This window comes from Crassostrea angulata, chromosome 1, assembly GCF_025612915.1.
Source record: "Crassostrea angulata isolate pt1a10 chromosome 1, ASM2561291v2, whole genome shotgun sequence".
In the NCBI taxonomy this organism is placed as follows: Eukaryota; Metazoa; Mollusca; class Bivalvia; order Ostreida; family Ostreidae; genus Magallana; species Magallana angulata.
In genome coordinates, this window is record NC_069111.1 from 17,101,475 (window position 1) to 17,114,136 (window position 12,662).

Genomic DNA, 12,662 nt, shown 5'->3' on the forward strand with positions numbered 1-12,662 from the left:
TGAAGGTATAGGATAGGATAGGATAGAGCTTATTTGCAGGATAGGATGCAGGATATAGGATAGGATAGGATAGGATAGTTTTGTCAACTTTCACGATAGCAGCACTGTACTTTGGGAAGACTGGCATTCATTATTCTATATTAAGAGCAAAAACAGAATGATTCAGTAAACTTCTATATAAAGTATATAGTATTTGTCTTACAAAAAGTGTATTTGAAATTTTTGTCCTTCCTTGAATTTATTTTAATTATTCAGATGATACTCGAGAGCCTGCATCAGATCTTTCCAAACAAGGAGGAAGCTCTACAGACATTCTGGAATGCAACTTCTGCAAATTCACACTACCAGGAACCAGGAAATATTTAATGGTCCATCATCTTAACAATAAACACCCAGAAAAACCAGTCTTGTATACTCTGTGAAGCGGAGAAAACCTTCCAAAATGACGTTTCAGAATCTTCTGGTTACGTGCCAAGGCCATTCCATAGGTCTCCACGACGTCGCACCCCTCGGAGATCATCCTCCAAGAGAATCCACTCTAGAACTTCGTCAGCCACTTTCACTCATCCTCGACGGAGGTATCCGGAGGATTCTCAAGCCACCTCGACCGTCCCTACACCTATCACAACACTGAGGTCTCCCTCGATCCATGGGAAGCCCCATGGAGGTGGATCTCTATGGACTGGACGGGTGAGCGGAGACTGCACCTCGAAAGGTTTTGCTTGACAAAATGCCATCTGTAGCATCTAGACCAACTAAAGCACCATCACCACTCAAACCTTCAAGAGCCGTTTTATTGCTGACCAGGCCTGTTCCAGCTGTGGCTTCCACCTAGATCCTGAACCCCCCCTTTTCAGAGCCAGTTTGGTCTGCATGTCCCGAGTCCCTGTTGATCACGTCTTCCGTTCCCGTGTCAGCACCTGTGCCATTATCTTCTTCCACTGTACCAGCCGTTACTTCTGTTAAGTCTTCGACGGAACCTACTTTGCCTTCATTTGCACCTCCAGTTGTGTTTTGGCCAATGAGACGACGTCAGAAACTCTTTTTCGGCATCAACAGAATCCTTGCTCCAGGAACTGTTTCCTGATTTGTATCCCTCTTCCTCATCTCCTGATAAGAGCTCCCTTGATGTCAATACTGTCAGTACCGTCGACCTTACAGCTAGTTGTCAACCAGTCAACACCTCGAGTTACGTTCTACATCGATGTGAGAGGTCGAATCCAGCCCTGGCATCGTCCCATCAGGCCAATGACCCCAGGCTTTTCTTTGCTGGAGCTTCAAGTGCCCAGGAGGATGATTTCGTTGCCCGCATTATGCAGAAAACCAACCGTGAGGCAAAGACTTTAAGTCATTCACACCGCAAGGTATCCTTTAACCCTCGAGGATTCAGCTGTGTAACCCGTGTGGAAGAACTGTCATTTCCAGATGGTCGTACTTAAAAAAATGAAGTCAACACTTGTCAGAGACCCCGAATATACACTCATGGATTCAAAATTTAATCAAACAGACGATGTTCCCGCCCGTGTTATCCCTACTCCTGTTTCCCCATGTGATGTTTCTACACAAGTCGCAACCGTCCAGACTTTCACCCTGGGAGATTAGCTGGTCCATCGTTGTCCTTCTTCCTGTGTGTGTTCCTCTTCTTCCCATCCCATCTGATTGAAACTCTAGTGTTAATATATAAGCGAGAACATTTGATCTCTGTGATGCTTTATATAGTACTCACCTGCTGTTATATAGTATCAAATTTGTTTTATTATATTGTTACAATTATTTTATGTATATCTTTTATGTATGCCATAAGATATTTATTACGGGCAGCCAGGAGGCGGTCCGTTATTTGATATACATTTAAATATCGTAACTGCGTTTCTGCAGGATAGTTTTTTTTCCTTGAATTAATATTATGCGTATTTTTATGAATTAACAGTAAATTTGCATGTAGAAATATGTCATGCCTTTTAAAAAATAGTACATATTTTTGATTATACTCGTAAATGTAAAATTGGTCTTAGACTGTCGTTAGACGGTTTTAATCGAGACTAAAATATATTCGGAAAATTTCTTTTTTCATTCTTTTCAAAACGATGTATCGGCATCGATTTACGGGACATACCAAAGACCCAAAATACTAAAGATCTGAATTACATAACGTATTTCTTTATTTCCCTATATAACATGTAGGGGCTGCAGCATTTCCGGTTTGTGAATATTACCAATCGTGACGTCAGTAATATACAACGTCATCAGTCTACATTGGTAACTTGGTATTTCCGGTAGGAAAACCTATATATATGCGCCCCCTTTTGGGACTTTGGTACCAGAGCATCATCATCGCTCACACTAACCAGACCACCTTCATAAACGGTGAGATTCATAGTACGATTATCAAATAATAGCACGTACAGGGACCTACTATATATACTCTGTTCAGGAATTATTTCATAAGGATTTTTAAATAATATTTGGGTGCCAGTCTGCTATATATTTATCATTCCCCCGTTTCCCCCATTGGATTTTATACATTTACGGTGGGTATTTTATATTACTGTTTACGAGGCGGTATATTTCCCCTGTTTATGTTGTTTCAAGTTATAGGATTGTTATTGATTAAAATTTATTTGAAACGTTACCAAGTCTTATGTTTCTTTCTCTCGGATTGTCACGCATTACTATATTTGGAAATATGAATTGACGGTTGTGTTGAAAACCGGTCTTTATTACATTTAGTTAAAAACTAAATACAGTCCTAGACTGTGTTACCCGGTATACCTCGGTACCTTACAATGACATAAAACAGATTGCTCTCGAGGTTCATAGTTGAAGTAAGGAAACATGACGGAGACTTTGCCCCTCCCAAACCTCTCTACCTTTTAGCATCAGGCATTCTGCGCTACATTGGAGAAAATCGAAATACCATAAACGTTATGAACGAAAAAGATGAAATTATTAATATGGTCTATCTATCCTGAAAATTTCAAAGTGATATCACTGATAGTTTCCGAGATCAGCTCTGCACAAAATAGGTCGTCAAAAATGACAAAATCGGCCGTAAATCAGGACCGGAAGTGACGACAACAAAAAATTCAAAAACATATAAAATTCAGATAGTGTCTCATCATCTGTGAAAAAAAATTGTTGAGATCGGTCGAATAGTTTTCGAGAAATCGCGTGCACAAAATTTGGAAAAAAAAAATAAACAGTACGAAAACAATAAGGTCTTCCGTTGGAACGGAAGACCTTAATGATATTTACAAATGGTTAGTTGGAAGTTATGTATTTTTACGTCAATGTAAACTCTATCAGTGCAGGATATATTATTTGTAATTAAAGTTGTTTATCCATCTCCACATATGTATATACTTGTCATACCTTACACCAAGTACGGGCATATGTTTAGTTTTTCGTTTAATATCATTTATTCAGCATTATTTTTAAAGGATTCACAAGAGACTATCCCGGAGACGGAGTCACCAAGTGGCTCTCAGGATCTTTTTCTTAATCCTCAGAACGGACAAAATAAGTAAGATATATATATATATGTGTCTATACAATACTACATCCTCTCAAGCGTTTGTTGCGTAGCTGTAAATTTGTGAACAATGTTAGCATTTTTTTTGACACGCAGTGTTCAGGTCTTTTTAAAAAAAAACTTGATAAAAATTGTCGCTAAATACAAAATGTAACTTGATTTCCAATAAAATGCAATTTTTATTCATTATATACATATATAGCATATTATATTTGTAGTTAGAAAACTAGCCAAGCTTGTAGGTGATGTTGCTCTTTTACGTAGAGAAGTGGCAAAGCTGATAGGAAAGTCTTCTGCAACCACTGCATTCAAGATTGACACGGCCTCGTGCAAGGTTGAAATATAATTTGGTGTCAATAGCAAAATCATAAAATGCCTTTGCAGCAAGATGTGCCATTGTTAAAGGTTTTTTATGAAATGTCACACAGAGCTTGTATTTTAGAGGAAGTTCAACCTATATTTGAGAGGTAGGTTCTCATGCCGTTCATGGCTGGATGTCAAAATTGATGACTTCCAGGTAAAAAATGTGAAAGTCAATTTTTTTTGTGCTTCTCACTTTAATGTACTCTGTGATAAATTTATAAATGTTAATATTTCAGAATGAAGTTCACACTTGCTTGGTCATTGAAGGCATGATCGAGAACCAATCCTGCAGCTTTCCAGGAAATGGTCTTCCATGCCCTGTATAAATTTACAGAACTCAGGAATCAGTTTAGGAGAAAGATGTATAATCATTTGATGAAAAAGAGTTTGTGGCTGTAGTCAGTTTAATTTTTTTATATTCACTTAATGTTTATTTTGAATGAGTTGTTAACTTGTTAAAGTCTGTTTGTGTAAACATTTGTTAAGGTTTTACTGTAAGCTAATGTACGCATGATTCTCTAGTATAAAATTAAAAACAAAAAGCTCTTCAGAATACGTATATGTGACCAATATTTATTACCCCAACAAAGTTCTTTTTTATAGGGAGGGGAGTAGGGACGTGTAAATATACATGTAGGAATTACCTGGTCCGTCTCTCTGGCTATGGGTCAGTCTGTCAGTGCAATTGCGTTCCATCCATAAACCTTTCTTATGGTGAAACATGAAAAGGACTATTTGCGGTATTATGCATTTTTTGCCCCCAAAATTAAAGTTTTATATAGAGCTTTAAAAATGAGGTGGAAGATAATTGAAATGAAATTGAAAATAAATGTTGTAAAAGGTTTTCACTACAGCGACGTCATAATGTAGAGATGACGTCATGAAGATAGTCTTACTATGTAAAATTGATGGTTTGTAGCAAAATATGGGTTTTTACCGACGGTTTTTCGACTGGGAAACATCCAGCGCAGGCTTGCTCAAGTACCATTTTTAATATGATGTGTATAATTATATGAATACAAACATGTGTTAAATTCCTACTTAAACAGACCTGCGCTCTATCATTCTGAATGCAAAATATGAAGAAACAAGAGGCCAATTGGCCTTAACGGTCACGTGAGTAGCATATCACCCATACACAAACTTGTCGAGGAGTCTCATATGTATTTAATTTATTAGGTTTCATTCTGGGGTAGAAAAATTATAAATTTGTAACGACGACCACCTCCCTGCCTGAAATTTTTCAAAAAGAACTATGAAACCTATTATTATTGCAAAAAACTTAAAGATCTGGTCTACAAAATCGAGAGTTCAGTTTTCCTTTCAGGTGTGTGGGAGTAAAGAAGATGATTTTTTAACATTATATGCATTAACACCTATACATCCATTTTGGCCCTGCCGTAGAGTCAACCCCCCCCCCCCCCCACCTCATGTCCGGAACCCCTGACCCAGAGGCCATGAATTTCATAATTTAAGTAGAGGAGTTAGTGGACATCAAAACCATTTATTTAGTTTTTTGAGTAGAGAAGAACATTTTTAAAGATTTGAAACATTTTTATAATATGGCCATATTGGCCCAACCCTAGAGCCTGAACTCCTAACAAAGGGGTCATGAATTTCACAATCTTATTAGAGGGCCTCATGGACATCATAGTCATGCATTTAGTTTTTAACAAATATATATGGGAGTAGAGAAGAAGATTTTCTAAGATTTAATACATTTTAATTATATGGCCATATTTGGCCCACCCTAGAGCCTGAACCCCTGCCCTGACCCAGGGGTCATGAATTTTACAATTTTGGTAGAGGGCCTCATGGACATCATAATCATGCATTTAGTTTTTAACAAATATAAACAGGAGTAGAGGAGAAGAATTTCTAAGATTTAATACATTTTAACTATATGGCCATATTGGCCCCACCCTAGAGCCTGAACCAGAAGCCATGAATTTCACAATTTTGGGAGAAGGCTTCATGGACATCATAACCATGCATTCAGTTTTTTCCTCACATGTGTAGAAGTAAGATTTTTGAAAATTTGGCTGCTTTTTTTTTGCATATTTGGTCTCGCCGGTGGCACCACAGAGCCATGAATTTCACAATATACGGTCTTCCTGCCATAGAGATGCTTCACACCAAAAATGGTTACGATTGGCCTGGTTGTTTTCAAGAAGAAGTTAAAAATGTAAAATTGTTAAAGCACGACGCACGACGACGGACGAAGACCAATTACAATAGGTCACCTGAGTGACTCAGGTGACCTAATCAAAGTTCTAAGAGTACATGTACTGAAAGACGGGGTCTTGAAGGTTTGAATTTTTAATTGTCCTGAATTTCCTCGAATAAGCTTCCAAAATTTATCAGTTTGAATTAATTGTTACAATCTATCTTAATTCGGCTTTTTTGCAATTGTCTGATACTTTGTCTAAATTTTACTCAACCCCGGCCTTCATAATTGTAGAAAATTGACCCAATGTAATATATTATGTAAAATAAGACCCCAAGGAAAAATTTTAAAAATTACTACTAACCGGGAAAATCAAACAACTCTATATCAAAGTAGATAATTTTAACCATTAGATTTATTCAATTTTGTGATCCAACATCCTCACAATGTCAGGGGTCCTGAGTCCACTCGTGTCCGTGGGACCCCTGACAAACTTAATTGAAATTTTGCGGGCCAAATTTGATTGGTGCTTCTCTCGTAGAGAAGCACCAGTCAAATTGCGGCTTTCATAGATGTAAACAAATATGGCGTAGAAGCATGGATCATGGATGAATGTATATTGTGTTGGGAGAAACTGCCAAAGAAGAACCGCAGAAATATCTACAGTGATACTTTCAATGTAAAAAAGCAGCTATACGAAGTCCTCAGTTTTATTCCAGAGCAGCAATTATCACCGCAATACACTTGCTACCGATGTTTTAACAAGCTTAACAGGTTGAGCAAAATTGACTTTGATTTAGAAAACAAGTTATCGGCACTTAAGAGGGAAAAAGATGAGATCATTAACCAACTCAGACCTCAGCGAAATGTGTTGTTACCTGCTAGGCCTAGTGTCACTTCAGAAAATTCAGAAAATGTTGGGGGTGCGTGTAGTTCTACATGCACTCCACGCAAGTCAAATAAACGTCTTATAATAAGAACTCCGACACCTCGCAAAACTAAGAAAGTCCTAGTACAACACACTGCCCAACCAAAAGTTAGGAAAAGACTTTCAGAAGATCAACTGACACCAAGCAAAGTCAAGGTATGTTTATTCTATTGCTGTGCTAATATGGTTCCCCAATTTTTTTTGTTTGTTTATATAATTTGTCTTCAAATATATGTAGGCTCTAGCCTACAGATCAAGGAGCATACATACATGTGTATACAGTTATTTTGTGAATTTAAAACTGTTAATTTTTATTTGCATTATTCAATTCATCCTAATAATGTCAGAGGTCCTGAGTCAGGACTCCTGAGGTTGTGAGGATGTATTCAATTGAAAATTACACATATTAAATTTATGAATATTAACTTTACTCAAATAGAGTTATAGAATTAAGTAAATAGATGAATAAAACGAATACAACTGTAGAATTTTTTTATTGTAGGTGCATTTTCGAGGTAGAAATGATTCTAAAGTAAGAACACGCTTTATCAAAGACAGTCCCTGGGTGGCTGTATTAAAATCCCTGGTGAGAGGCTGTAAAGCAGAGACAATCTCCAAAAAAATTTTCAAAATAGAGATGCTGAAAAAAGAACTGGTTAAGTTGATGCTGTCTGATCTAAACAGCCAATGCCAAATTTTATGCAAGACATCAAAACCTTCAGTATTGCGTGGTCAAGATGAAATTCACTTTAAGTTTGAGAGCGTCTGTAGTGAGCTGAAAGAGAGAGCACCAATGTTGTACGATGTACTCCAAACAGTTACCAGAAAGAGAAATATTTCCAGATTAGCTGTAGCTGCATCAGTTCTGCTTTGGAACAGAAACATACATATGTCACAAGTACATCAAATCATCGGACAAATTCTAGACCATGGAGGTGCAACAGATGAGGTATTTTTGTTATCATTTTTAAAAAAAATTAATTCAACAATAATGCAGTTTAGCAATTTACTGTTCTAAAAAATATAAAACTTTCTTCTGAAATTTTAAAAATATCGCTATGATTTCAGACTATTCAAACTCTCGCTGAAATGGGATTATCCATCGGGCCACAGTCGGTGTCAAAGAAACGAGGAAAACTTGTCCTACAAAATACAGAAAAGCTGAATGACAATTTCCAGAAGCAGATTCGCCAAACTGTGTTGAACCATTCAATATCGATGAGCAAGAGAGCAGAGAGGTCAGTCATGGAGTATGAACCACCATCAGCAGACAAAACAGAATCAGGTACAACTGATGTTCATTTCTTTGATATGGTGAATTCATTTAAAACTCCACAGGCAAATAAGTATTTTACATGTCCATCTGACCATTCTTGCCTGACAGTATCAAGCAATGATTATGTAACAAGAAAAGAATTTTGTACTGATGTACCCAAGTCAGAACCAGTACATGTATTATGTAATCCAACTACAGAGTTGAAATCACTGACTTTAAACACCAAACTTGGTAGCATAGAATTTCCAAGTTTACCGTCAAGGCACCTGAATCATTTTCAGTTAAATGAATCAGTAGATGTAGTTGCCAATAGTGAAAGGAGCAGAGTGATTTTGAAAGACTTTATTACAAGAAATGCTGATCAGATTTCACCCACTATTCCAAGGTTTGAAATCATTGGAGACAATTTAGACCACACCATATCACCAACAAATATGACAAAAGATAAACAGAGAAAAAGTCTTCATTGGTTTTTAAATGTGGCAGTACAAAGGAGAGTGTTGGCAGATGATTTACCGTGTGATAAGCCCAAAGCAGACATTATGAAGGTAGCTAACAGCAACTTCTTGCCTAGTAGGGAAGATTGTGAAAGTTTTCATATCAATATGATCCATCATATTGCGCAAGTCATTACCAAGTACATTGACTGTCTGCAGCCATATTCACAATGCATTCCTAAGTACATTGACCACCCTTATGTAAAAGAACTATCAGAAAAATCAAAATACAGCATTGTTGACCTACTCGACAAGAGTGAGAATAAATCCGATGACATTATTTCAATTCTTGAACATGTGCATAGAAAATATGTTCCCCATGCAGGTGAAGATGTTGTGGAAAAAATTGTATTTGGTGGGGATGTCCTAACCAATGAACGTGCATATTCCAGCCAGCTGGCTATGATGAACAATGAAAGTGAACTAAACCGCCTTGCAGGAGTTGTGCATAGACCTGAGGGTCTCCATCGAATCATGAATTTACTCTTGGTATCCTAAAAAAACATGTTTCCTGTTCAAGATGTTATTGTTGATGTTAGCAGTTTTTTTAATTCTTTTGGATGGCTTATATTAGTAAGTTTCTTGAATGGTTCTGAATGTTTTTTTACATTCATTGTGAAGATAAACCCACCTTCCTGAATTTTCCATTTAATATTGATTATATTTTCACTAGCTTGTAATTTTATGCAGTTAATACTAACTTAGTTAAGTTATTGATTATATTAGTACTAATCTAATTATGCAAATGATTATATTTATACTAATTTTATTGAATTCACAAACTGCAGGGTTGTCTCTAAGACCCGGGGAGCGGGGAATTCCCCTGCCTATAATACCTTAATTACCCGGCTATTATTGCATTTCAAATGCAATGTACCTATAAGCAAGACCCCCTGACCCCGTTCTACTTTTTCATTTCTTCCTTCTATTTCAATTTTTAGAGACAACCCTGCAACCTAATGCTTTAACTGATTTTATCCTTGAGCAGATTAGGTGGGGGATGTCAAAGCCTGTTTGTCATTTTACTATGGGAATTTATTCAGTATAAATTTAAAGTCAGAACCCCCCCCCCTTTCTGCGCAGTTTATTATGTTATTTATTTGTTCCATTGCATTTCTTAACCATTAATACCAAATCACAGTAAATACCATAAGAATAATAAGATAATGTAAAATTAAGGCCTGTGTTTGATATGATAAGATTAAAAATGTTTAAATTTTCTTATATACATTTTATTTTAGATATTAATATGAAATTTTTTTGTTGATGAAAAAGGCTTAATAAAAAAATATATATGTAAATGAATCTTTATTAATCCAATTTCAGAACATTTATCAGCAATTCTACAAGCCCTCATCAGCTGCAGATCAAGGGACTTTGTTTCAGTTGCGAAATGTCCTGCAGAGACGAGACGTTAGTGGCCCAGATGGCGTCACTGAGAAGTTCAGGTAAATCTATTAGTAATAAACAGCTTGGTCAGAGGTGCTTTTCCTGCATTTAAAAAAAACTTGCAGAAAATCCAATTCTAATTTTCATTGATCTTTAAGCAAAAAGTATGCGAGATATTAAACTAAAAATTAACTTTAATATGTTCTATATGAAGTGATTTTTACTGAAAATATTTGACTTTGTATGATGTGGATGCATGATACAATGAATTGCAATTTTACATTCTTATAGGTCTCATATGACATTCATCAGGGACTGTTTAGATGCATTTCTTCTCACAGCGTGTATGGAAGTATTAGACATCAAAAGCCTTGATGAAAAACCTAAAAGGACCATTCTTCCTGATTTGTTACATCTTCAAAGTGAAGAAGAACAGCATGATTGGATAAAAGAACTATGTTTCCAGATTTTAGACTCCTTTATCTACATTGAAGAAGGTATGTACCAGGTTACTGGTCAGTATAGTTACAATAATTTTATACTGGATAATTTTTCTATCAAGCTTAATCAAATGTGCTGTGGTGTCATTATCTGTCTGTTTTGGTAAGGTGTGATATATTTTGTTTGTGAATTGAAAAAGAAATTTTATTTGCAGATAATTTGCCAACTGTCACAGCACAAGCTGCTGAGATGGACAACCAGGAGCTGTTGATCAGTGAAATGTATGAAGTTGAATCGAAGCAGTACACATGTACATGTGATCAAAAGTACAAGACAAAAGGTCACTTTAAGAGACATTTGCAAAATGAACATAACTGGGTGTTTCATACAGCAACTGAGGAATCATCTGAATCACCATCATCTAAACAAGACCGCATAGCACTATGGCGCTCTTCATTTATGAAACTTGCGTTATTACTGAGGGACACAGAAGATGCTTACAAGTTTGGTGATGGCACACGTATATTCAGAAATGCTAAGTTTGAAATGATGTGTGCTGATGTTGCTAACCATTCCAAATATAAACTGTGGCTGTGGAGACTCTTAGCATATGAATGTGCTCTTCTGTCACCACGTGAGGCATTTGAGTACAAGTGGAATTGTTCCTCAAATATTCATGGAGGGTTGGGGAAAAATATCCCTAATGACAATCTCGTTGAAATATGTGTACATGTGATCAAGAAAAAAATGCGGGAACAAGGTGCTAATCTTACTTATGAAAGTGCTAAGAAGATTGCCTCATGTGTGCAAATGCAGGAAGAAATAAGGATCAGTGTTCAGCAGCAACTTGGCATGAAAACTTCAGGTCAAACCAAACCAAGTGTGGACAGGAAAAAAGATCTTCAACTTATTATCAACGAACTTAGAGCTAATGACATATTTAGCTACATTCCTGGGAGAAAATTTAATGCATTTAAAGATTTTAAGGACACTTTTTCACGCATTAATTTGGTTAATCTCCATAAATGGATAACAAGCCAAAAAGAACGAGCTAGTTTTGAACAGCAACAGTAGATTTCACTTGTTTAGATGTGTTTTGTCTTGTGCCATTTATCTTATTACTTATTAAAACAATATTGATTAAACTCATCATATGTTTATTGATCAGTTATGTGGAGGGTAACACTCCCCCCAAAATTTTTTTATAATAAACTGTTTGTTTAAGGTTTGATAAGAAGAAACCAGATAGGATTTAAGAAATTTATATATATATATATTTTTAAAATTGACTACCAAATTTAAAACAATTTTTTTTCTATATAGAAAGGCATTTTCCAATAATCTTGAAACCCTTAAACAAACATTTTTTATTGTTCATACTTCATTGGACTACTGTGGTTTCATAAATATTCATTGAATATTAATTTTCATGGATTTCATCTTAAATTGATCAAGGAAATTAAATGTTCCTTTATATATAAAGTGCAATATCTAACTATGTTGTATTGAAAAAATCATTGGCCATGATATTACAAAATATGTAAAACTGTCATTTGCAGCAACATTTAATCCATGAAAATCAATGCCCTTGAAAATTCATGAAAGCACAGTTAAGTAATTGAACTTAAATATCAGTTACTATAATCATGATAATAACAGTCAGATTTATGCTTGTCAGGATATTTATTAATCAGAATCGATCTCTTCCAATGCATACATTTCATTGTCGTTGAATATTTCTGTAATTATTTGGACAATGCTGCTGGCTAAAGCTAAAGAATCAACACTTGTTTTATCAAGTACGTCATTTACAGTAAATAAACAGGGCAACTTTGCAATAATTTCATCAACAAAAAACCCACAAACAATATCACTGTGAATAAAAGATTTGGTTCCTTCTAATATACTGTCTTTCAATGAGTGAAGTCTTTGTTGAACAATGGCTTTCTCTTCTTCTCCTACCTCTCTTTGCATTTCTAGTTCATTCTCTTCGTCTCTAAAACTCAATATAACATCTTTTGCAGAATGAGTTGATGGACAACTGTCACTTTCACATTCACACACTAATT

At 35.8% G+C, this 12,662-nt stretch overlaps 1 protein-coding gene across 3 annotated transcripts; it reads left to right on the plus strand.

Annotated features, from left to right (window-relative positions):
* Positions 1–6,643: 6,643 nt before the first annotated feature.
* On the plus strand, positions 6,644–11,733 carry LOC128181846 (uncharacterized). Of its 3 annotated transcripts, none has more exons than XR_008243373.1 (4): positions 6,644–7,146; positions 7,493–7,939; positions 8,059–9,336; positions 10,090–10,189. XR_008243373.1 is itself a non-coding variant. In XM_052850542.1 (4 exons), exons 1-4 carry the CDS (start codon positions 8,243–8,245, stop codon positions 11,665–11,667), a joined length of 1,221 nt encoding a protein of 406 aa, XP_052706502.1. In that variant the 5' UTR covers positions 8,118–8,242; the 3' UTR covers positions 11,668–11,733. The 3 variants fall into 3 exon arrangements, 2 of the variants coding, with proteins under 2 accessions (XP_052706502.1, XP_052706424.1); XM_052850542.1 differs by lacking the exons at positions 6,644–7,146; positions 7,493–7,939 and adding exons at positions 10,444–10,649; positions 10,808–11,733 and having other exon boundaries at positions 8,118–8,275; positions 10,090–10,211; XM_052850464.1 differs by lacking the exons at positions 6,644–7,146; positions 7,493–7,939 and adding exons at positions 10,444–10,649; positions 10,808–11,733 and having other exon boundaries at positions 9,125–9,336; positions 10,090–10,211.
* Positions 11,734–12,662: the final 929 nt, after the last annotated feature.

What these genes read in the sequence shown, in the direction of transcription:
- LOC128181846 (XM_052850464.1), top strand. Translation starts at nt 9,268, where the DNA reads ATGTTTCCTGTTCAAGATGTTATTGTTGATGTTAGCAGTTTTTTTAAT. An exon ending in GGCGTCACTGAGAAGTTCAG is followed by an intron (nt 10,212 to 10,443) that starts GTAAATCTATTA and finishes ACATTCTTATAG; the next exon opens with GTCTCATATGACATTCATCA. An exon ending in CTTTATCTACATTGAAGAAG is followed by an intron (nt 10,650 to 10,807) that starts GTATGTACCAGG and finishes TTTTATTTGCAG; the next exon opens with ATAATTTGCCAACTGTCACA.